The 26,721-nt window shown below is 40.7% G+C and overlaps 1 protein-coding gene across 7 annotated transcripts in view; it reads right to left on the bottom strand.

The window, feature by feature from the left end:
* Positions 1-7,062: 7,062 nt before the first annotated feature.
* Positions 7,063-26,721, bottom strand: part of KLF12 (Kruppel like factor 12) — a 261,902-nt gene continuing 242,243 nt past the window's right edge. For 5 of the 7 annotated variants that reach the window (XM_015851638.2, XM_015851641.2, XM_015851639.2 and 2 more), the window contains one exon: positions 7,063-15,942. In XM_015851638.2, coding sequence (XP_015707124.1) covers positions 15,761-15,942 — 182 coding nt within the window. In that variant the 3' untranslated portion in view covers positions 7,063-15,760. Of the gene's footprint in view, positions 15,943-18,908; positions 25,430-26,721 lie in introns of those variants that run through there. The other 2 variants (XR_001552620.2, XM_015851644.2) reach the window with 2 other exon arrangements.

Raw genomic sequence — 26,721 nt, 5'->3', positions numbered from 1 at the left:
AACACTACACCATTCTTCATTGACCTTTAAGTCATTTCGTACAGGCTTTTCAAGAGTTAGCCAAACTCCCAAATTCTAGAGAAACTTGAAACACCTGTCATAAACAGGAATGAGTATCACTACCAGTATTTCCTTTGCACTGACTTGAATCTTCAAGCCTGTGACTCATGATCTTGCCTGTCAAGATTAGAAATACTGCTTTTACACTAAAAAAGAATGGGAAGTCCTATTAATCCACATGGGATGCAAAACACTTGTTACTTTTTTTGTAACAAAGCAAGATGTAAACTTGACACAATTGACACTTCAGATAAAATTGCACAGTTTTTTAGATTTGTCTCCCTGCATTTGTTTAATTTGAATCATGGGCCCAGAAAACCACATTTAATAAGAGGAGAAATACACCAGTCAGTAATTCCTACAAAGCTTGTAAAAACATACCTGTAAGCCTTTATGTAGCACATACAAATGAAGGTGTGAAGAAGCACAAATGCCTGCATTTGGCATCACCTGATTCAATGGTTCACAACCTAATTATATTTGTGTCTCAGAACTGCCATGATTTTCTTTTCTCTAACCTGGACTCATAGGATTGCGATCTAATCATACATCACTCTCATCCCAGCTTCATTGTTATTGATACTGCTTTATATTCCTTCAGCCCTTTCCTGTCATCCTGTATCCCTCCTATCTTAGTTCTTGGTTCATGCTACAGAGGCTTTACCACTTTTCCATTCTGCTGTTATCTCTTTCTTTTCCCCCAGATGCTTATTCTCCAGTCCCACCCTGTGCCAGGAAGGAGCTAAGGGTGACAACCCCAAATAGACTCACCTGAATCTGTTACACTGTGCCTGCACAAAGGCCAGAGCAGTTGTCATCTTGTCTAACAAGCAGTGGGAGCCTTGCTTCTTCAGGCAGGAACTGGTGACTTGCATTATCCGGTTGTGCTGTTTGTGGTTGTGAGTAATTCAGTTGTTTGCAAAATGATGCTGAGAAACACTGAGTTCTGCATCCTGTGCTCCTCCTATGTGTAAAAGCATCAACTAATATATTATTATCATCACAACTGAATATATTACGTGACAATGATTAAGTACTTCCCCTTCAGGTCCTTTGTGACCTGTAAGGTGTCCGTGCCTTACGCAGATGTCCCTGGAGTCAGCCTGCTATGTGTACTACTAAGACACACGGCATAGATTACACTGGAGAAACAAGATACATTTGATGAGCTTTTGCTTTGTCATGAAGTCAGACAAACAACTCTAAATGCAGTACGTTAAGTCATTTGAGGAAAAATAAATAAATAAAATAAAACTCCAAGGTAGGTTTGGGGCAAGGGTAAGTCTTCAGTCACCACTGACAAGGGGCTGCCTAGAGACATCAGAAACATTCCTTTTCTGTACAAGTGGCAGAGCACTGGCACAAGTAGCCCGGAGGGGCTTTGCAGTCTCCTCCTTGGAGATCTCCAAGCACTGCCTGGACATGGGCCCAGCAGGAGTTGGGCTAGGTGGACCCAGAGGTCTCTTCCAACTTCAGCCATGCTGTCATTGTGCATTTGTGTGGTAATTCTGATTGCAGAAGTCAGGAAGAAACGTTAGCTTCTGCTCCAGGCTTCCCCAGTGGGCTCTCTTTTCAGGAAATCATGATGCTGACCCTTGGAGAGCCCTCCCAGCTGGCATGGCTCATGCAGAAGAGCACTTCTGGTAGTACACGGAGCTTGGCTCTTCCATCACCCACCCACACTATCCCGGTAGGCTCTGCACCTTCAGACACCCCTCATGTCCTGGTGCCACATGTCAGAGCACACACAGCCTTCCTTCTCCTGCAGCTGGAAATCCAGTGCCCCAATGGCCCACAGCACAGCCCTGCTTCTGCCCCAGACCCCTTGAGAAAAGGAGAACATGCAGAAAATAATCATTGCCTCTTTGACTATGGCAGTACTGCATAGCAAGTGGGGCTTTTCTTGATCCTGGTTGAGGGCACTCCTGCTTCAATCTGCTCTAGTGGGGGTTGGCACCAAACATATAAATATGTCAGCCTTCATGTCATGCCTTTGGGAACAGGGATGGCACCCCAAGCCTTGCTGCACTGAAAGTGCGGTCTTTCAATCTATGAGCAGCAGCCTAAATCAGAAATGGAATAAGAAATATTTTGAGCTCCAAAGCCTCCGTAAAATTTATGGGTACATGGCTATCAAAGCGAATCACACTAAAGCTGATGGTCCCAAAAGGTCACATTAGTTTTTCCCACAAAAAAGAAAACCCAACCACCCACAAATATAGCACTTCTGTCCCACACTTGGCAAGTTACTCATTTATTTTAATTTGCAGTAACCAAGACTGAGTTACATTCATCTTCCCAGCTGCTGTTAGTGATGAAAGCCTGAGGAATAAGCCTTTTCTGCTGTTGATGTACGTTGTGCCAAACCTCGTCTTGAGCCCCTGGCTCCCGCTGTACTTTTCTTGTGTCTGTACTGCTGCTTTGTGATAAACAGAACTTGCAGAAGCACACGTACTGTGGTACAGGAACAAGCATCTCATCTGGGAGTGGTCAGTGCCGGAGGCTAAAAACTCGTGTTGTGTGTTCATCTGCAAAGCCTCATGTAATAACCAAAGCAAAGTTATTATACCTGAAGCAAGGGTGCTGAGGCTTTGATTATAGATGTCAAACAAAACGGGAAACAAAGCAGCTCCAAGAAAAGAGAATGGCCTGGGCCCTGTGTTCTCCTCCCTCGTCTTGTCACGATGAACTGCTTTTCTTTTTCTGTTTTATTTGCTCTAAAGCCTCTACAGCATTCCCTTCTTGGCATGCCTGTAGCATCTGAGAACGCTCAGAGTTTACTCTTAGTTAAGCTGAAAAGCCCCAGCTGGTACAAATGTTCCGTTGTAAATAAATAAATACACAGAACCAAAAAGCCTTGCTGAAATGCTGACTTTTTTCCCAGTTTTTTAGGAGCACACCTCATAAACAGATTGCAGACTTCACCATCCGACTCAAACAGCTGTGTTGCCAGTTCACATGTGAGGGGATCAATTTCACATTGGATAATTACAGGTTTGCTGTTACACTGATAGCTGAAGCTCCTTACCCCTCTCTGATGAAGAAACCTCTGCTTTGTGCCCCTGCTGACCTCCAGGAGTGTGTCTCCCTCATTCACCTCTTCTCATAGTATGTGTGATGGTAGCAGCACGATGTGGATAACACTAGGCTGTCATGGTGGCCTGGGGACTCTCCTCAGTTGGCCAGGCAGTCCTGTCAGATGGACTTTGTAGTCCAGGCTCAGGCTGGGTTCGTGGTGACTGCATGCAAAATGACAACAGGTTGGTCTGGAGAGTGCCTTCAGGGCACCTCTTGAAAAATCATCTCAGTTGTGGTGCTAGGCATAAGAAAAGGTTGGGCATTCAATGTCCTTCTCTTGGCCTTTCAGATCTAATATCTTAAAGATCTCCAAAATGGCTCTGTGGGTTTGAGATTGATGTGATCACCTAACTCCAAAGTTATTGTCATTAATTCTCCTTGTGCTGAGAGATCTGTGCTCAATGAGGTGACTATAGCAGTCAGTGCCTATATGCTTGGGCATGACTGTATGCTTGTGAATCTATGATCCTATGTACAAATATTTATACTTGCATGCCTATTTGTGCTACCAGCCAGACCTATGATGTCAGTGTGGGCACTGCCTGTACTTAAGAACAAATGGGAATTACAGGTGCTCTGTGTGCTGGATAAAGCTGTGGAGCAGTGGCAGATAGTGCCCTGCAGCAGCTGGCCCTCCCATTGGGTGGCTCTGACACACTTCCACCAGACTTTGGAGGCAGAAGCTGTACTGCAGAACATCCACTGCTGCTCTTGCCTTGGCCACACAGAGACTGGCTTTATCTCATTGCGGCATTGGAGCAGTTCTGGAGCACTCTTCTCCCAAACTTGCTGGTTCCTCACACATGGCAACGCATGATTGTATCTATCAGCAAAGGTTGGATTCATCTCTGTTAAAGTGAAATCATATGGTATGGAAGAGTGACCACACCAGTGCTGGTGGAAGTGGTTATGGAGCTGCTAGAGCTGCTAACTCCCTTGCTCTCACTCTGTATTCAGAGCATGGAGTGGTGTCAAAGTTCTCTGCTTGTGGTGTTGCCTATCTTACACTGTGTGTGTCACATTTATGATCCCATTGGTCACAAGAGGGGGAAATTTAGTAGCTCCTTACAGACCGCATATCAGCGCACCTTGATGACACGGCATGAGTAAGAAACACAGAGGGGAGCCCATAATAAATGTTACAAGGGGAAATACCTTCGGCTGATAAGGAGTTGAGCGGATGACAAATCACAAAAGCCTCCAGTGAACCCCACAGGAGCAGATAACCTTGAGACGTACCTGTATATAAAGATTAAACAGCAACCTGAGCTTGGTGGAGATTTATAGAGCTTTGTGAGTGTCTTGGTTTCAGTGTTTGCTTTTGCAGTCATTGCTGGGCTTTATTGTTAGTTTCTGTCTGTTAATATTCTGTATGGCCCCCAACATACATGTGGAAAGAAGTCACCCCAGAAAAAAAAAACAGAACTAAAAAAAAAACAACATTGGAGATATTTTACAAGGAGATTTTATAGATCACTATCCCCAGTGAATGAGAAAGATAGCCAGGAAAGGGCACAGTGCATCTCTGAGAGAGGTTGTGCAAAGATATAAACAAAAACACAAGGGATAAAATATATTGACATATTTGAGCTTACTGGCTAAATCTGGTTATTCATTCCTCCCTAAGTGGCAGCCTCAGTTATTATGGGCTATATATTTTTGCTAAGACAAATATGTGAGGCAGTAAATGCCTTCGTTAGTATGTTCCAACAGGAAGGGTAGTGGCTACTGCTGCTATTCAGGGCCTCTCAGAGAAAATACCCCAATTGAAAAAAAAAGCGTAGCCAGTTAGAGACTGGGTCAAAACCTCAGTGAGGGAAAAAGTTCTGCCTAATGGCTGAAGTAGGCAGGTAGAGATGTGAAATGGTTAGTACTGTTTGGGAAGCACTTCTGTGCTGTGCAGGGGGCTGAGCACTGGCACATATGGCCCTGAGAGGCTGTGGGTTCTCTTCCTTGGTGATCTTCTGCCTGCACGCAGACTTGGGCACCCCACTCAAAGTGGCTCTGCTGGAGCCGGGCTGGGCCAGGTGGGTCCAGAGGTCCTTTCCATCCTCAGGCATTCTGCAGTTCTGCAGTTCTGCTGTTTTTTATTTAAAAAAAAAACAACAAACAAATAAACAAAAAAACCCAACCACTTTGTTGATCACCTTTAGGTCTTTGAGTGTAGAAGAGTTGCAACTTTGTCCAGTTTACAAGGATGGGAGTGTTGATAAGGGACATGATTCCACAGCATTCACGACAACCACCAAGAGATTGTTTTTGTCCAAGAGCAGTCTGCCCCACAGGGGTGGTTCTTCGGAAAGGGCAAAATTCCAACTGACCACCAAAATTTGGCTCCCATAGCCTCACCCTTTCAACTTGCAGCCAAAACCTAATGCCTCTGGGTCATAGCAAAGCAGGCTGGAGTACAGCAAACAGGTTTTTCAGCCAAACCTGGTGTTGCTTCCCTATTGCAGGTTGGCGAGGAGAAATGGTATCATAAATGTGTAGGTGAAAGTCTGCATCATCGGAGCTCCGTTCAGGAGGTGGGCGGGTTCTCAAGGTTCAAGGAAGCTGCTGTTGTGATTGTTTCCACACGTAGAGAGAGATCCCTACTTATCTGATGCTGCAGCTCAGTGTGCAGAGCTGAAGGTGGTTACCAGCAGCCGCTCCTCATCACGCACACAGAGAGCTGAATACGCTGCATATGGTGCACAAAAAACACACACCGACTTTTCACTCCAAACAGACCATTCAATAACAAAAAAGGGGGGAGGAGGGATTAGCTGACAATTGAGTTGTTGCTTGTGCAAGTGGAAGAAATAACTTTTGAGGAACAGATCACGGGTCAGAGCAGTGGATGGTGTGGGCGTTCACTGGAGACATCAGACTAAACAGGCAGTGATGTGCTTTACACTTATGGCACTGTGGGGAGAAAAATGATATTAAGCACAGTTAGGACACTGAGGAAGAACAAACAACGCATTGTGTGGAGAGCAGAAGTACCTTGGAAGGACCAGCAGGATGAGCTGATGTTCCTACTCAGACATCCAAAATCTGTTCTAGCTGGGTTTTGGTTTAGACACATCTCTTGATAAGGTTCAGAGGTCTCTAGATCTCTTTGTTTACTTCTTCTGCCTATAAACATGTAACAGTGAGGCTTTTATTAGATAAATTATCATATTGGTTAAAAGCAAATAACTGTGGTTGAAAGGAAAACCCCATTTAAGGAGAAATTTCACCACTAAGGGAAAAGTGCAGCTCAGAGCCTCTAGCTTGATCTCCTCAGTTGTCCTAAATAGTGGCTCAAACAAAAAGGAAACTTCTTTGTGGAAATGACATGAGGAAGAAGCCCATGGGTCTCAAAACATCCCTAAAAGCAATCACAAATACCACCCAACTTCATCTAAGTACAAAACTGAATGCTCCAGCTCACTAAAGTCCTCCTCCAACCGCTGTTCCTTCACTTGACACGCACACAATGAGTGAATCCCCTCTCAGCATTGTGGGAATCTTAAGAACATTATAAATTAACTGCATCCCTACGAATGGGGAATGAAAAGAGAAAAAAGAAAACAGGCAGACACAGAATTCCATTTTAAAATACGTAACGAAGTCAGATTATATAGTAATGCAAAATATTTTTATATCATCCCAGGACATTTTTGTTTATACTGCTGAGTGTTATTTTATTTGTTCCAGCCTTGCCACAGATGCACAAACACTGAGAAAGGAGAAAGAATGTGCACTCTATACGATGGCTTTTAAAAACTCAGAAAAGCAAGTAAAACCCATTTCTTAAGAAAACATTCCATTTAAAAAATCACTATATGTTTATAGAAAAGATTTTTTTTTTTTTTTTTTTTTTTAACAAAGGTTTAATTTTAAAAGTTAATAACTGGGTATTCCAGAAGGCTTGAGTCATTCACAGTAATAATTAGGGGGTTTGTTCCATACAAAATGCTTTATTTAACCTTCATGCCTCCATTCAGATAATTATACAAATGCATACATTTAAAGGTTTAAACTCTATTTCAATTCACAGCTCAATTCATAGGAAAGTTGAATACAGAAAAGCAATGCACCAACAAAATATGTCTGAGACACCATTAAAAACGATAACACTTGTTCATTTAAATCTTTGAGAATAGACTGGAATAATCATCCTCTGACAGAATTTCATTACGGGATTCCCTTTACATTATTATAGGGCAAAAAAATCACCATTTTACAGGAAGAGGAAAAAAAGCTCTGAGTATATTTACAATACATACACTATACATAAATACAAGAACAACACTTACATAATATTAATAAACTTATAACATAGGTGTTGCCTAAACACTACATACTATATAAATGCGGAGGAAACTATCGGGAAATTAGATCATCAGATGATTACTTTTATTATTTTTGAAGAAATTTTTGCATTTAAATTCTTTTGAAAAGAAGGCAAAAACAAAAAAGACTTAAGAAACTACGATGTTTGCTTGCTAGCACTGCTGTTTTTATTCCTTTGAAGTATAGGACTTCTATTGACACTATAATCTCTATGGGGTTACTGATAATGACCCTCCCTTTTGAATCTTATCATAGGAAAAAAGAAAGAGGTGCCAAAAACACTAATTCCATTGTCATGAAGCTTCAGTCCCAAATTAATCACTTTAAAAACTAAGGGATGTTTTTGTATTTTTACACAGGAGGATCAAATGAACACTCATTGGAATATACAACTTTAGCAACCTGATTAATAAGGAAGAGTTTGGGGCCAAATACAACTCCATTCTTAGGATTTCATTCAACTAACGCCATAGGGGAATTTGCTTCATCCATAAATGACTTGGCCAGGAATGGTATTTTTCATTATTCTGCCGTTTCTTCCTAAACACAGCTGAAAGAATTTTCCAAATTAATGGTGTTTTTGACCCCACATGTTGATAGCAGTGTCCAAATCTCTCTTTCATTTATAGCGTATGCATGTGTGTGTCTGCGTGTGTGGGTTGGAGGGTTTAAGGCTGGCGGTGCATGAAACTTAAGTCATTCATTCCTATCTCTGTGTATATTCTATTGGAAGTGCAAATGGGGTATTATAACTTCTTAGCAACAGAGAGCAGGTCAAGGGAGCACACTGTGTAGGTGTAAAATGGAGAACTTATATTGCAAAGGAGGCAATATATAGGACTACAGGGAAAAAATAAATTTTTTTTTTTTTTTTAAACAACAAAATAAGATGGAAATCTAGCCGTGAAAACCACTGGAATCAGAAAATCGGAGACAAGAACATCAACTCGGAATTTTGAAAAAGTTTAGTTCTCTTGCAAAGATTATGGGTCAAAAACTGCCTTTCCAAAGAAGTTCTTTACATCTAGAAAGATGGGAACAAGGAGAAAGGCAGCATCCAAACCAATGTCTGCATTTCACGGTTCATGTTTATGACAATCCATGAAAGTCATCACCTACTTGAGTGCGTTTCCTGGCAGACAATGAGTTTTCCAAATGCATCCAGGTGCATCAATAACCAGGTTTAGGAAGTTAAAGTATGAACCTCCATTCATATTATCTTTTATAAAAAGTGTGAGCATCCTGAGAATGAGCTGGGGGAAGCGTGACTTTTAAGTCACGCAGATGGCCAAGAGGATCCCAAATAACTGGTACCGTTCCTATTTTCACAACAGCTGAAACTTGTATACAGTTTTGCTAGGTCAGAGGACTGAATGATTGTTTACTGGACAGTCTACAAATTGCTTCAAAAGCGATTTGTAGTTAATTTCATCATTTGAAATCAGTAAGCACAAGCTGTTGGAAAGTCAATAAAAGAAAAGCAAATCTCCTACTTGTTTTTCAAAAAGACACAAAAAAGCCTGAGTTGAAGCCTTGGTGTCCTTTCCTATGGAAGAACCAATACATGTAGCTCTGGAGTCAACCCAACACTATGGGTTTCTATGGGTGCCTCCTTGGAACACCACTGCTTCAGAGCAGGTAACTGAGACCTCCTCTCTAACAGCAGCTCAGGCATAAGAAATTCACATTTCTTTTCTCCTGACACATTCCCTGGTGCTCTCCTAACATCTCCAGCATCAAATAAATCTGATGGGATTATCTTCACTGATGTCCAACGGGTGTAAGTTGTTAGTAAATTAGTGGCCATCACACGATTAACCTGCATGCATAGGTGTCTTAGTTTTCACATGCAGGTTCACATGCTTTCACTTTGCACCTCCACTTTCTTCTGCACTGAGTGTCTGTGCAAACACAATCCTGCCTTGGTGAATAAAATCCCATTCTCTCACTCAAACAGCAACCTACTGATGGGAGCATAGCTCTGCATGGATAAATGCTGGATACAAGCTTAGAGAATGGAAAGCAATCTTTCTTGAAATTAGGAGAACCAGTTACATTGTGATCTCCAATAAATTCATTTTTAGAAGCAGAAGTATGAGGGACGACATTACACTGCTATTTTAAGAACCCATTAGCAACAGTAAATCTTTTTTTTTTTTTTTCTTTTTGATGAAAACCTACTAGATTAAAAAAAAAAAAAAGAAAAAGAGTGGAAGAGACACAGCTGGTCATTTTCTAGTGAGATCCACCAGCCCACTGATGCAATTGTTTAGGCCACTTAATATTAAAAAATATCCTTTCTCCATTCTAAGAATATCAGTTTCTTGTTGCTATTCAAATAGCCCCTAAACTGATAGTTATCACTTTTTTTTTTTTTTCCCTTTCCATTTATTTCTCCAAAAAATAATCATTTTAAAAAGAGATATATTTCGACCTTTCCACTTTGAAGATGGTATTAAATATTAGCATTACAAAAAAGAACAGAAACTCAACTCCACAGTTCAATGCAGTGGATTTTTCAAGAGAATCTGCTCTGGTGTATAACCTAAAGAAGCTCCATTGCTGGTTTTGTGGTTATTTTACTAGAGAATACCATGGATATATGGGCAAATCAGACATAAATTAGGAAGCAATGTCACAAAACACAGTGATCTCCACTTACACCTACTTGGAATCCATATGGATATGAGAAAATTTTGTAAACAAGGATTCATTTTCATCTTACATATCTGACAGACATTATTTGAGAAATTAACTAAAATTCCTAACAAAATATGACAACATGAAAATACAAATGGCACTTTGTGTTTGCTTCTGTGCTGCATTATTGTTCTCAGAGTTTAATTTTATTTTCATTTTATTGTTGACAGAATCCCATAAGTTATTGCTGTGTAAAAGTATAGGAACATCCCATCAGTTCTAATAACAGGCACTTTCAGTTTCTGTTTCATCTTTTAAAATGGATTTTTAGACTACCATACTGGAGTATGTGACCATTCTAAATGTCACAACTGTCCCGCTATCACTGGATTGTTGACATGCTACTGTACCGCGAAGACTGAACTCCCCTGCAATCAGCAAAGAGCAGCTGCCTATTTCAGCTCTGCAACCTTTTATTTTTGAGTCAGAGAAATACAAGAACAAATAAAATCAAATAAAATCAGAGAGCTTGCTGTTACTGTATCTGCAGTTCACCGTGAATTGACAGAAGGAAAACAAAACAAAACAGAACCTTTTCATATGGTTTTCATTTTCATTGTTGTTTTTTTTTCTTCCTTTATCCAGTCAAAGGCATTCTGAATGCTGACTTATTTGATGCTGAAGGACTCAATATGACTTCATTATATGACATGCTATCTGCAAAACAGCAAAGAAGTGGCTATTCCATTTTGCAGAGAAAACGTGTTCTGCCAAAACAGAATAATTTACGTCTCAGCATTTTCTGTGTAAGCTTTGCAAGGCATTATTTAACAATTTTTTCTTTATGAAAACAGAAGGATTTTTAAAAATGTACTTCATTTAACCTATTTACACCCCATGAAAAACCGTGAGTTTGAAAATACTTTTCCACTATCACATATATTACAGAATATTTAAACTGTTACAAGTTTAGTAAAATACTTTCAATGCATTTCGATTTCTAAAGATGCAGTATCCTTATAGCTACTTGTTTTTCTACTAAAACCTGCTTTGCTGCTGCAGTTGATCAGAAATCAAGCATTTTTAAGGTACCAACTTTGTAAATATGTTCCACAGCAACTCTAATGCTCCCATGAAACTGTGAAAATACAACAGTCATCTTTAAATCTGTGTGCTTCTCCAGTTATAAATCACAGGCAAAAGCGTAATACAGTAATAGAGCTGGTTTCTTAAGAAGGTAGCACTTCCTTTTATTATTTCCAATTTATTTCCAATTCTTCATCTTCTGCTTTGTTTTTACAAACGTGTTTGTTTATATCTGCTGATGGGAGGAGGGATATGGAAGTGCTGGCATTTATAGGCATGGGTATTTGGGTGAGCATGTAGCAGGGCAGATTTACTTTAGACACATCTACTGTGGAAGATGTGGTTCCTCACACTGACCTTTCCAAACCAATGTTCAAACTAAAAAATAATTAGGGTATTAACAGTGAATCTTACTCTGATTTGAAGTACACACCTTCAATAAAGGAGAAAGAGATTTTTTCCATTAAACATCATTTATTATCAGAAGATAAATTTATAAATGGTAACTAGAATACATTTTCAATGTGGCTAATGGAAAACGAGATTTATGATCACTGCTATTCCATTATTAAAGGGGAGAAAGGTTGTCCAGCTATTTGTCCATGCTCTGCACTGAAAGTTTATCCCAAACATCAACATCACTGATGTCATTTTTAACACTGTTAATTTTGTTATACATTACTCCAGCAAATAATCATATATACAAGTCAGTCTAAATCTATTCCATTAATTGTGTAAGCACGATAGAGAATAAGGAATACTGCATCTTCATCCCCAGTATAAACTGCTGTTGCAATGAGCCAATTTTACAGTGCTGAATAAAACAGATGCTCAAAAAATAATGGCAATTTAGAATGTAAAAAGTTCTTTATCAAAGTTGAGTTGTTTGTTCATTATCTTTTCATGTAATGCTGGCTACTGAGATTTCCTGACAAATCCACTGAATCCTTTTGAAAACTTCTGAAATCTGACACTTCATGGCAGAGTTCCCCATGCAAGCCATTATGCTCACAGTGGGTATTACCCATCCTTTATTCACACTAGAAAGCATAAATCTCTGTCTGTCTGAAAGGACAGGGACACTGTACATTTGTATTTCCCAACTGCTCAGTTAATTAAGATGGACTTTTACTGCACTGTGCCAAGACAAGATCTGGTATTTTTGCATGCCACATGTGATGTCAGCGCTCACCATGTTTATGCAATGCCACGGCACTGCAGTGAATTATGGTGATTTTGGAGGAAACCATTGTGGAGCAGCTGCCCTTGGTCTCTGTACAAGCACAGGAACTTGGTGAAATACAGGTGGAAGAGCACCCTGAGAACATGAGGGACATCCACTCCACGTCCCAACACCCTCCTTCCACAAAGTAATCTCTCTTAAAATACTCCCAAAGAGGAAAACAAAATAACAAATGTTCCCACAGAATATTTGGGGCCAAAGCCTGACAGCTCTGAACAAATGAGAAATTTGCTAGGGATCGTACTGCCTACTTGAGACCCAGTAGTAGATGACTGCTGGTTGTGTAAGCTGTCAAGAAGTAACAGCAGAATAAAAAGGTCTTACGTGGCTGCTGAAAAGGCTGAGCATACAATTCCTGCTGCTAAGTAATAGCACTTAGGGTACACCTCTCAATCTTTTGGCTTTATTCTGTTCTCACTGACACATTCTGCAACTATTTCCCTTGATGTGAGTACTGCTTCACCCCCTTATCAACCCGGGGTTCATTGGATAAAACCAGATCCTCTTTCCGTTGCAGTGTTTCATATGTATACAGTAGCCAGCTGAAAGACATGGGGTTCACAGAGAGTGATTTCTGCCCTGGGAAATGAGCTTCCTACAGGACCTCTGTGAAGTCAGTACAGGACAATTCAAAGCTGCATACTGAAATTTAAAGCCTCTCAACTGCTCTTGGATATTTTTTCTTCCCAATCACTAAACTGAAGCCTGTAAAAGACCTGACTCTTTTCCCCAAAACACTGTGATTGACTGATCCAATTAAAGGGAATGACCTCGAAGTACATAAAAGATAGACTGCAGATGCAATCCATGCACAACCTCAGGCACAACACCGACAACCATTTTTGAAAATGAAAGAAGTAATGCTGTAGGCAAAAACCCAGTTCTGTTGCTCCACAATGGCTTAGAGGCTATCAAGAAGCCCTGATCTGTTTCAGCCATTTTAAGCTGCATCAACACTTGGCACTGCTGCTTAATGTCCAGTTCTGAGTTGGATGCTTAAATGCTGCAAAATTTCACGGAAGCTGATCACCAGTGCAGACAGTGGGAATGGGAGAGACATTTTTTCCCACTATCATAGAATCAGAGAATCCTTAGAGTTGGAAGGTCCTCTGAAGGCGATGAACAGGGACACCACATCTAGGTCAGGTTGCTCAGGGTCTTGCCTCGAAAGCCTATAGGGACGGGACATCAAACTGTTGTTGCTAGTAATTTGTCTGCAGTTTCTATGTTGACCGCTCACCATAGGGGAAACTGAATAGTAACAGTACTGAAGTTCTTCTTTTAGGGAACTGACAGATTATCCAGCATCGGAGAATGTTAACAATGTATTTAAAGACAATCAAACTCTGGAGCCTCTAAGTGCTGTTTTGATGTATTATTCCAGTCTTATTAATCCTTAATTAACTGCAATTACTTTCAGTGTGTGTAAGGGTTCTCTGTTCTTCTTAAAGATTATCTTGACTTCCGAACCCGTTTCCAACATTTCAACTAATACTTCAGGAATAAGAACTGAATTCAGACTGATCTAACCTTTAAAAATGAACAAGTGGCATCACAAGTTTAATGTGTGCAACTCCTGGAACCAAATATTTGTAATTAAATGCATTGCAAAAGACCTTTATGTATACATCTTTTATCTCTAAACTATAAAAATCTCAACACTTAAAAAATCTTGCCAAGCCTTCTCTTTGTCTCATTTAGCTGAATAGGCAGATCCTTGTGAAGAAGGAAAACAGAAAAACACAATTCTGTTTTCATGAACAACTGATGACTAAGAGTTTCTCTCTCTCCTACATAATTTAATTAATACAAATTGATTCATAATTATAGGGCTGTATGGGAATGATCAAGAATTTCTTTTTATTTAATCTGAAAAGGCTTGGATTGAAAATCCCAGTAGAGGCAGCCACCGATACCCATATAAAGGAGCATTTGTATCATACCAGACAGCTGGCAATGTCTTGTTATTCCCTAACTCCCAGGGAGAAACCTAATGTCTTGCAGAGCACCACTGTAGAACCATTTCTTCTTCCTACTTACAGTTCATCCACCAACTCCTCAACACTCAGCTCCTTCCTTTATATGTTTTGCTTTCCAGACACAAGTAAGCATTATGTTTAAGGAAATGAAAGTAGTACTTTAATTGTGGTAACTAGCAGGTCAGTGAAACCATCAGGAAGATTAACTTAAATTATCTTACGTGCAATTTCTGCATAGCTCCCTTCTGTTGATGTGGAGCAAATTATTGTCTTGAGAGCCATTTTACTCATTATTGCTTTTTCTCTGCAAAGAGACACAGCTGTTTCTTCTCTATTTTGCATTGTTGGTACATTCAATTCCATTTCATGGATAGCTGCACCACTAACCTCGGTACCAGAAAGTATAAGATTTGACTATTTCCTCGTATTCAAACACTGGTCATGGGGAAGAGGATACCTGCATGAAAGAAAACTGCACTTTGAGAATGGGGTAGTAGTTTTCAGATTGGCTTTCTCTATACAAATCAGAAAATGGTTCTAAATAAGTCCATGGTAAAATACAGATACTTGATGCTGTACTTGCAGCAGAAATGCTGCTGCCCCCTTTTTATTTTACAGACTTCAACAAGAAGACCAAAAGAAAAGAAAGGAAAGGATAAAAGAAAAGGGTTAAGTGGCTGGTGTCTTATAGGACATAATGACAACTTGTGGTACAGCATTAAAATGCCACCATTGTTATTGCGCAAGTCAGCTCGAGCAACCCTTCAGCTCTGATGGTGGGACCTCTCCAGCAGGATCTTCTTGCCTACTCCCATGCAGCTCGTTTGTAGCACAGCTCAGGCGTGATGCTGACACTGGCCAGGTGATATTCAAAACAAGGGGAAAGATGGGATAACAAAGGTCTACTGTTCTTGCTCTCATCATCATCATCGGTTTGCGGCATCTAATCCTCCAATCAGCAGCGATTTTTCAGGAACAAAATGTCCAACAGCTGAAAAAACATACAAGCTATAAACATTTTTTTTTTCTCAAAGGATGCAGCATGTAAAATAATGCCCATTCCTGTAGCATTTTGACTGCTATTTCCCAGGCGATTGTGATGACACTTATGGGGGGTAACCATGCTGAGGGGCAGATGGGGTTAGCTTCAGATGGCGAGGAGAAGAGTGGCACTTCTTTTCCTGCTTTTTTTTTTCTTTTTTTTCTTTTTTCAATTTTTGTTATTATTTTTTGTTACAGACAGCAAAGACAGCCCTGCCTGTGAACACTGTAGAAGGGGATTCAGCCCTGCTGAATTCACTCCGGGTAGTTAAGAGACCCAGCTCTTAAGCTCAGCTGGAATAGGTAGCGTTTCTCAAACCAGCATGTGCCTGCGGCGGTGGAGCGCCAAGTGATCTGAGCGGGAAAAGCTGCGGTCACAGTCTGCGCACTGAAAAGGTTTGATTCCTGTGTGCTTGCGGAAATGCCGCGTCAGTTCATCAGAGCGAGCAAACTTCCAGGTGCAGCCCTCCCAGGTGCATTTGTAGGGTTTTTCTCCTGTGAGAGACAAAAGAAAGAGAGAGGGGGGTGGGAAACAGGTGGTGACTTTTCCCTCATTGCTCTTAATCCCCACAACCCCCTCTGTAGGCTTCCCATGAACACCCACTGCCTAGGGGTTTCTTTAGGCCAAATTACACAATTACTATGTACTGAATCTGCTGAATATAAGGAAAGGGCCTTGAGATTTATCATTCCTGTGGCATTCACATGACTAAGAAAATCAACAGGATTAAGGCACCGGTATAGATCTTACCTTGCAGGAGTGATGTGGGGATTAGCATAAGGACAAAGGGCTGTGTAATTATTCTCATGATTACTGTACAAGTTTGGTAGCCTCATCCCATCCGGCTACACCTTCTCCCAAAACAGACGGCCTGTGCTATTTTTCACCAAGTTATCAAAGGGTGCCACAGATTTCCAGTTATTCTTAAGGAAGTTTATGAAGATTTCTAATTATTTGGATAAACGACACTGCAGGCCACTTCTTAGCAAGCTGATAAAAATGACTGATCATTTCCCAAGGAAACATAAAAATTCAATCAGCAAAGTGTTCTCTTTATTTACTGCTCTCACTCACTTTCAGTAAGATTAATTTTGCGTACAAGATGTTAACAGGAATGGTGTATCATCTTTAAAAGTACTCAGCTGCAGGACTCTCACAAAGCTGTTGACAAAACCCAATTTACTTCAATGAGATCAGACTTGGGCTAAGAGCAGATCTTTGGAAAATCCCACCCTCTGCTGTTTATTTGAAGTTGAGCATTATGTTCTGCCTCAGCTACTGTGCTGCACAATGCCACAGGAGAAGATTACTATGGCTGATCCAGACTTTGTGTTTTGTTGAAGAGAACTGTAATAAAATCCCATTTTTGTCATCTTTGAAGGCTTTTCTTGTTTGGGATTTTTATCACTGCTCATTATTATACAACTTAAATGCTCTTGGGAGTTACCTTCATCCCACAGTTGAGCATGCTTCAAACATAAGGAGGAGAAACTGTGTGAGGTCCACATGTGTGTTCCCTTGGTGTGTCAGAAGTGATTTCTTACCTCCCCGTCCTACACCAGCTAACCACAAGCAGGACAACATAAGAGCATCTCTGCAACAACTGTTTCCTTCGTCAGACACAATCATTCCTAAGTTATTTATTATCGTTTATGAATCATAAGCAGCTTGCAAGATGCTATTTCAATTTTACAAACCAGTGATGCAACACTTGCTCTGTCATAGAGGCAGCACCTCCCTCCAAGCATTTCTGAAAGTCAATAAATGTTTTGCCGACAGCCCGAAGTTTCAAAATCAATGTAATTATCAAACAGGTCTGAGAATCCCAGCTGAAATGGACGTTGCTGCCTTTGTCAGGAAGTCAGATGCTGTACAGGCCTTGGCCACCCGTACGGTTGTCAGCAGCACATGAGCTCACTGGGGTGGTACCTTCTGGGCTCCATCTGGGCTGCACTGCAGTTTTGGTGTTGAATGGGGTAAGAAACTGTTGCTGTGAGGAGAAACCAGTGATCCGGTCTCCAAGGTGACAGAATCATAGAATATGCAAGGCTGGAAGATTCAAGTCCAGCTCCTGACTCTTCATAGGACAACCTAAAACCCAAACCCTATGTCTAAGAGTGCTATCCAAACATTCTTTGAACTCTCGCAGCTCAGTGCCGTGACCACTGCCCTGGGGAACCTGTTCACTCTCTGGGGAAGAACCTTTCCTTGACATCCATTCTGTCCCTCCCCTGGCACATCTCCATGCTGTTCTGTAGGCTGCCACGAGGTCTGCCCTCAGCATCCCCTCCTCTGGGCTGAACATACAAAGGGACTTCATCTGCTTTCCATGCATCTTCCCCTCCGGACCCTTCAGCATCTTCGTTGCCCCCCTTAGACACTCTCTAATAGTTTTATGTCCTTCTTATGCTGTGGCACCCAGACCTGCACCCAGTGCTGGAGGTGAGGCCACACAGCACAGAGCAGAGCAGGACAGCCCCTCCCCTTGCCCAGTGGCAGTGCTGGGCCTGCTGCACCCCAGGGTATGGTTGGCCCTTTGGGCTGCCAGGGCACACTGCTGACTCACATTCAGCTTGTTGACAACTCAAACTCCCAGACCTCTTTCCATAGGGCTGGTTTTTACCCTCTAATCCCCTAGTCTCCATGTATACCCAGTACTGGCTGAATTTGCAAAGCCCACAGAGCATAGTCAGAGCGCTCTGTCAGCAGTCATGTCACCGACCTGACCTTAAGAGTCTCAGCCAGAGCACGAAGCACAGAAAAGCATTCACTGTCCTCCTGTGAGTGGGACAGGCAGGAGCTGCATGGCAGACAGCAGATCACACACTCTTGCCAGTGACAAAGCGCTATAAAATATGCCCTGATCTGCCACTGAACTGTCTTGCATATGTGCCCTTGCCACAAACAGTGGGTGCAAAGTGCTGTGCAATATAAGTCTCCCTGTGTGACCTAGCAGGCCTACCCAAATAGCCTTGTCACACTGCATGAACAATTTACAAGTGAAGCACTTGCTGCTTCCAGCTTTATCGTAAATATTCTTCTCTTGAAACTGTGATCCTACCCCCATTGGTTCCTTTGACTAGAGAAACCTTCAGAACAAAGCAGGAAGGTATTTCCTGTGCTCTGGATCCTCACTGAAAAATATCTGAAAATCTGTGTCTTTGTTGACCCCGAGATCCTTCCCAGCAACAACCACTTTGTAACACAAGTCCCAGATCGTTTTCTGTGGTAGAAAAGCAGTAGGAATACCTGATGCAGGAAGGGATGGAGGGTGACAAAAAAATGCCAGAACTAGTTCGTTTGTCCTTTAAAAAGAGTGTCACTGTGGATAGGAAATGAAAGTCAGCCAACAGGTAGATGTTAGCATGGGTCACCCAGCTGAAGTTCCCAGGTGCTGCTTTGAGCCCTTCTCCTCAATGAATTGGTGTACCCAGCCCCTACAGACAGGACTAACTGCATTCCTCTCACGCTATTTACACCACTGACGGAAAATATCTCTTACAAGTTCAACCCAAGGAGACCTTTCATTATTTTCAATTAAATATAGATGCATAGCGTAAGAAAGAAAAAAACAAGTCAATGCAGTGTTACTCTAAAAACATTCAGTAATATGCACCTTAAAAAAGCCACTGTCAAAGAAAGTCTTCCCTAAAGATTAATGACAACATTTCATACAAACCTAATTTTTAGGGGAAAAATTATGATGTCACTTTTCTATTAAACTCCTACATTATCTGTGGATTGCTACACACTAGAAAAAATAAGTTCTTATTCACAGGCAATACTACATTAACTATGATCCTTTTGTTTGGTAACATCCCAAGTCAAAGTCAAACACTCAACCATTTCAACTCAGGCACTTCTGCCTTGTGCAAGTGCTTGAGTTTAAATATCTAAGACACTCTTGGGTTCAAAGTACCTCTTGTCCTTCAGTTCCTTCAATACCTCAGCAGATGCCAGAGCATGGGCCTCAGAGTTACTACCTTGCACTGAGGCATTCACATGCTCATTCAGCTCTAAGGAGCAAAGGCAGGCTCTTTGCCTGGAGTAGTGGAAACATGGGAATGGAAGAGAAGACAAAACAGTGCACAAGTTCTGGAAAACAGCAGGAAAGATAGCCACGGAAAGAAACTAAGAACCTGCAGTAATTAGGGACAAAAAGAAAACTGGAGAAAGAAAATCACCATTAGCTAGTTTAAGTTTTAGTAAGGTTTTAGACTTGTAGAAGGAGCCTGTTTAAAAACAAAAGCCTGAAGCTGTGCTCATTTTCATGGGAGCTTACCTTTCACTTCCCCACCAGAATTTGAAAACTCTATTACTTGGACCTGAAACCTGACAAAATGATCCTGAAACACAAAGAAATCCCATTCTGATGGTACCCTGCAGCTTTACAACAAACGGACAGTAAACAGTATATCCTGACAGATATTTATACAAACCAGAGACTGGTTTGTATATTGTATATTGAGACTGAGAAGCATGAGAAGATTCTTCTAGACTGTTTGCTGTAGAAAATGAGTGTTTTCTATTGTCTGGAGGGGAAAAGTTAATTAGAAAGTTTTAAACGTATGACTCAATGCCCTGGATGGAACTAGTCATTTTTTAATTTTTTATTAACAAAATATCTGTTTCTAAGAGCCCTCCAAAACATTGCCTTTTCTAATCCAGATGCCACAATCCAAATTAGTTTAATTACTACTACTATATTAATTTTCCTACGCTACCATGACGCCTCTCACTTAAGTGTATAAGAACACAGTTACAGCAGTTACTCGCACGATCTCTCTAAACTCAGGCAAATAATGAATTAATAATGCTGAATAATAACCATTATTTAGTCAGTCCTTCAAAAGTTTTCCATCCTCCCTACAGTATTCATGTACTCTTAACTTTGGGGGGATCGTTCATCCAAGGAAATAAATCTCCCCCAGACTTTGCCATTCAGTGACGTTCACATACTCTGAAGAAAAGATGCCATATGTTGATACCAGCAAGATATCATGCCGTAAAACAGATGAAGGAACTACAATTTGCTCTGCACTAGAATTGTACTGCATAGTACACTCCTCAACAATTTTCTTCTGTGCACCAACTAGCTGGAATCACAGTATTCGATGCTGATGCTTCAGAGGAAGGTGCAGCAGAAGTCCTACGTAAAGAGTAATGGGGTGTGCTGCCATCATGGAAGCTGCTCAGGAACTTCATAAAACAGAGCTGGACTTGCATTCCCTGAAAATGTATTGACTGAAATTGTAGATACTCTACTGCGCACTTGTAGTCCCTTTCGTTGGTGTATTATTTAAGCTTCATTTATTCATCTGTTTAGCAGGTTTTTGGCAATTATGCTACTGAGTAATGATGAGGTAACTGTCTACTACCAGGACAGAAAACATCCCAGTGATCTAGCAGCAACCCTATTTTTCTCTGACATAAACTCCTTTCTTTCTCTGTTATTACAGGTGATCTCATGACCCCTCCCAATTATGTCCATCTATCTGCTTCTTCTCCATGTAACTCTCACCATGAGTGAGTTCTTACTTCTCTCTGCTGCCCCTTCTGCAATGGTATTCATCATTTTGAAAGAATGATAATATTTTTACATAAAGTACGATTCACCAACAAAATATACACAGGGGAGCGTTCAGGGTTACAGGCTTAGCCATCTAGTCAGATTTTTCTGCATTTAAGCTTTCATTATCTTGTGAAAGAGCCACATGTTAAAATTCCATTTTTTAATTTTTTTTTTTTAGAAGGAAAAAGTTTGCAAAACACTTGAAACGAAACTGTTTACAGTTTTGTGCAGTGTTTCCAAACAAGGAGCATGGGAACATAAGGGAGATGCTGTCCCTCACTCCTTTTACAAACTACAATCGCTTAAGCCAAACCTGCACAGTTTAACAGGTGGTTCCTGCCTGGCTCTGCTACATACAGCCACATCTTTATACATTCCTCATTCAGTTTCTGTTGTCATTAGTCTTGAAGGAGTATTCCCCCAAAAAACAACAAAAGCAACAAAAAAAACCACCAAGCCAAAACACAACAGAACAAGGTCCTAAGGAATCAGCCCATAACAAGTTGAAAGGGAACAAATGACACAGCAACCATGCCTCTACCTATGTCTGATGATGTTATGTATTATAGTTGAAGTCAACAGGTCTACAATTCTGCAGGGTCAGGACATCTCAGAGCTATTCCTGGTTTGGTTTCTGCTATGGAAATACTATGCAATATACATGGAGCACTATGCAAAATATATAGCATGTAGTATTTATGTCAGCTGGTTTCAGCTCCCACATAAACACCAGAACCATTCTAAAACACAAACTGTGAGACAGACTGCAAGAGGGAAAATTAGAAACTGAAAACCACAAATAATGGGTAATTAGATTTTGCATTTCTACTAAAAATAAGTGATTTCAGGCAGAGAAGGATCTTTTTACAGCAAAAACACCATCTTATAAAGAGCATCCTCAGGCACTCCTGGCAGGAAGAGGGCAGCTTTGCTTTTAGGCACAAGGAAAAGGGAAAAATGACAACTCTTATGTTTTGTGTGACATTTTTATTAGTGTAATTTTTTAATGAAAAAACATCTGAGCACTTATAAAGCACTTTTCAACTTCAAAGTGCCTTGCAAAGCTATCTTTTTACAAAAGTATATTAATACTTTATAAAAGTCTCTCTTCATAATAGCACCATGTAGCAAACACTCTGTCTTCTGCAGGTAGGAAATCAATGCAGTGAGAACAAGCAGCCTTCCCAAAACTGCACAAAATGTGAACAGCACTGTACTAGGAACAACTTTCTGTACGAAGACCACTAGGTTTCAATTCCACCCCTCTGAACATTTGAAATATTTTCAGTCATCTTGATTCAAAAGCCTAATTTGATTATTCTGATGTCTTTCAAAAGGTAATTTTGGATCTCTGTTTCCAAATTATCTTTTCAGTAAATATTGTGAATTTTAATTTTGTTTCAGTATTGTCGAAATATGCAAATAAAAGATCTTTCTGGGAAGAGATTAAAGTTTCATATCAGTTGAGCAAGTCTGGGAAAATAATTTCTACGAGCAGAACAGGATGTACGGTGCTAATTGTGACAAGTCTTGAAATTCAGGTTTTTTACTCCTTGTTCTCAGGCAAAGCAAGGCGACACGGTTACTTCATATGAAAACTGAACAAAATGACTTCTTCAATTCAAAAGCACAGCAACAATCTGCACTCTTAAACAACAGGCAGAACTTCAACTGATTTCTAGCAGTTATGAAAGCAATTATGTTCAAGCTCTGCTTCTGATAATTCAGACCCAAGTCATTTTCCCACATCACAATACCCAAGTATCTTTCATTTCACGGCACTGTTGACTTTGGGTGCTGTTTGCCACCCTGGCTCTCCTTGCCAATCCCTCTGCAAGACCAGTACTAGCTCAGGACCATTATCTATTTCCTTCTCTTGCACACTGTTCCAACACTCTTTTAGGTTCCACTTCAGTTTATTGCTATCCTATACAAATTGCAACAAGAAAAACTCTTTATTTCCAGACTCACAAGAACTCAATTCTCCATTAACTCCATCTCTCCAAATTCACCTCATCAGTCTCAGCCCTGTTCTGTCACTGTATACTCAGAAGAGAAACAAATTGTTAACACACGAAGCTTCACTTACACGTTTTCTCTTTATGGTTCTGCAGAGACTTTGTCCTGTGATTGGATATACCTAGCACTACGTGAGAAACAAATGAATTAACACTCTGGGACAAGGATTGGTTATGTGCCTTACCAAATATGTACCTGAAATAAAGTGATAAACACAATGCTTATTACAACAGTAAAAAAAAGACATTTTTGGAAATGTAGAAGGCCTCTTTCCATGCGCCAGAATTCAGGAGTCAGATCAAATCCCAACAACAGACATTGAATAGCATTTATTACACTTCCTGATCATTTTTTCCCATATGTCAAGGCACTTTTGCACATGTATGTATGCACATGCATGCACACAAAGGTATATGGAAATTTCCTTCTGCTCTCCAGCCACAATTTGGGACCTTCAAAACTTCAGTTCGCTGGGTAAAGATGAGATTTTTCTTTTTATGGCAACATCCGCTCACAAAGAAAATGTGGAGAGGTGATGCAATAGGCCTCTGCTTACATCAGCAGCCAACTGCACAGAGTGGTAGCATACCTGCACACTGACTCTCTTTAGCTAGAGTGCTGCTGGCCTGGGGTTTAGTCTGGATTCCTCAAGAAAAACATCATTTTTTGTTTGTGGTCTGTAACTGCAAGGGAGATGCCAATTAAGTGACATTTCCCTTTCTGTCTGCAAGAACTATGCTTCTGATTCTGCTCCCGACACTCCTCCTGGATGCATCCAGGACTTGCTCCACCATGTTCAGCAAGAGTGATACAGATGCTTCATGGAATGAAAACTAAAACCAAAACAACAACAAATAAACAAAGAAAAGCCCCATAGAAATAATAATAAAAAAACAACAGCCAAAGGCTCCAAGGGATGAGCTTTGCCTCATTCAGAGGGCAGGATCCTGGTGTGCCACTGTGTTTACAGAATCAAAGCAGTAAAAAACACCTCCCCTAAAAACTTTACTGACTAAGAAAATGAACTATGAATAGCACTGAGCTTTCCAAATGTAAAGATACCAATTTCTATCACCATAAAATATAGAATAAATAAATACAATACCAAAGAAAAATAACCAACAAAATACAAAAGATGAGGGAAAAGAGTCTGGGAGAAGATCATTGGGGTTAATATAACCAAGATACCACAAAACTTCGTATTCTGAGTAAATACTGAAGTGTAGAAAAGAACCACCTGTCCTACACATCTCATCTTTCTCTTTTCACAGCAAAGAAGTTTTGTAGAATTTTCCCAATTTTCTGCCTACTCATTTCAAGAAATAAAGACTGAAAATACCAGCTGTCGGGATCTGCTTTCTTTTTTTCCTTCTAGGCATGGGATAAAGCAAAGAAGAAAAAAAAAATCAACAAAAAAGGAAATTTGAGTAAAACATTAAAGCAAAGGCTTTTGTGAAACTTACTTGTAGTTACTCTCAAAGACTTTGTTTCTGATCGACAGGCTGCCCTGCAAAAGACAGGATGGGCATGAGCAACTCCAGATGTCCTTCAGAAAAGACATGTGGGGATCACCATCAATGAACATCTCAGCAGCAAACTGCTATCCTATTCTCTGCTTGGGACTGGAAAAGTGGGCTGCAAGAGTTAATGTTCCTGAAAGCTCTGTGATGCGTATTTACTCCTCTAGGTCTGGGTGCATCTGGGTGCAACATCTGGGAAAGCACTTTGAAGGGAATGGGATTAGAGAGGTCTTTCTCGTCTTCATGCCACTGCAGGGCTATACAGAAATGGTAGACCACAATCATGCCTGAGACCTTGGATGAACTACAGTTCTTTGGAGGTAGAATATTAAGAACTAAATGGTTCACTTAGAGAAAATTCTATTCTGCATAATGAAATCATCATTATTCCCTTGTGCCACACACAGACAAAACACATATGCACCCCATATTTACAAAGTCAAGGGGCATGGTTTCGAATATTTTTCATAACCTAGAGACTGAAAGCAATCACAGACACAATTAGACTTGCTTTCCCATCAAAGTGCCTTGGAATAACCATGTGGGCACCCTTCCATATCGGCACAGCATCAGACCTACAATGCAGAGAAATGACTCCCTGAGTGTAAGGTGAGTTCAGAGTTTGCAAAATGCGCCAGAAATTAAATCATTTAACTTTCCACAGAGCAGCTTTTGGAAGAGAACTGGATGTACAAGCTCCCTGTGGTATGGACACCTGCCCGTAAGTAGCTGGACTCGGACAACTATCTCAGTACATTCAGGCAGTTAGCAGAGGTTCGTATTTCTGAACAAAACCTTACCAGGATGTGGTGGCATGGCTGAGTCTGCCTTTATATCAGCAGACCAATTTGCGTTTCTTCTAAATAGAATCTGGATGAAGAAAGAGAAAAAAGCTCGACATGAAGACTTCCATGAAATAGACTGGTTTCCACACTGGAGAGCTCTACTGTTTGTTGAAACTGGCAGTAAATTTTAAACACTACAAGAAAATTGTTTCTTAAAAAATAAAAGCGTCACCCAATACAAATAGAACCTCCTATCTTACTTAAAGCAAATTGCTTTCAAAATTGGCTTTGTTTGTTTGAATTCCTAAGTTCTGGAACAGCAAAGGAACCTGCTGCTGCAGCTTTATTCACCCGTCAGGTTTACGTGCAGGAGGAAGAGTTCTGGGATAAGAGCCTATGCAGCACGTAGGACATGAGAAAGCTGGGCTTTTGAAAAGAGTCTGGAAGGCAGGTGACAAAGAGACGTTAATTTTAAAGGAGGCCAAAAAGCTACACAGTTCAAGTCAAATCCAAGAGGATTATTTAAAAAATGCTGCTTCCTCCCAGTATTTGTCTACAGGAGGGATTACAAACCTGTAAATATATCTCTGGAACATACAGCTAGCAAAAGGCATTAAACAGACCTTAAGAAAACAACAGGTAATGAATGGAGTTTTAAAACCTACAGTGCAAAAATAACTTTTTTGGTGCCTCCGACTTCTTAAGTCTGCTCTGAAATTGCTGAAAGGAAAAAGTGAACAAAGACTAATGACAGGGGCCCTTTCATATTAAAATAATATATGGAGCAACAGTGAGCGAGAGGAATGCAGTGTTTGAAAAAGCACAGACTAAATAAAACACCCATGTACTCACCAGCCCTCTCTCCTCTAGGGTGGTGTCTCAACCCAGGGAAAAAGGAACTTCTCAGGGAGGAAATGTCATTTTCTCAGGTACAAAATCACATTTTTGAGATGTTTAGTGTCTCAGTGTAATGCTGGGGAGAACACCCTGACACTGACAAGTAGGTTTCATTACGTCTGCTGCAAAGGTATTTGCTCTCATATCTCAGGAATGATACAGGCGTTGATCAAGGACGAAACCCTGAACACTGAAAAAAACTATTTGGCCGAGGGGCTGCATTCAGTACAACTTAGTGTGCAACACCAACTTTTGCAGTAGTGGCACCAAGAAGGGTGATACGGACTCAGTATCAGATGGGGCTCATGGATGAAAAGCAGCAGTCAGCCCTGTGTCTGAGTCTCACAGGAGGTGCTTCAGACAGGGAGGAAGCTTCCATGCCTTCCTCCACCCCTCAGAGGCAGGAGCAAAGCCACAGTGGTGCCTATAAGACACCCACCCTGCGCTACACTCACAGACTGAATCCATTCCCACTTCTCG

This window comes from Coturnix japonica, chromosome 1, assembly GCF_001577835.2.
Source record: "Coturnix japonica isolate 7356 chromosome 1, Coturnix japonica 2.1, whole genome shotgun sequence".
NCBI classification, from domain to species: Eukaryota; Metazoa; Chordata; class Aves; order Galliformes; family Phasianidae; genus Coturnix; species Coturnix japonica.
This window is presented reverse-complemented; position numbering and strand designations above follow the sequence as displayed.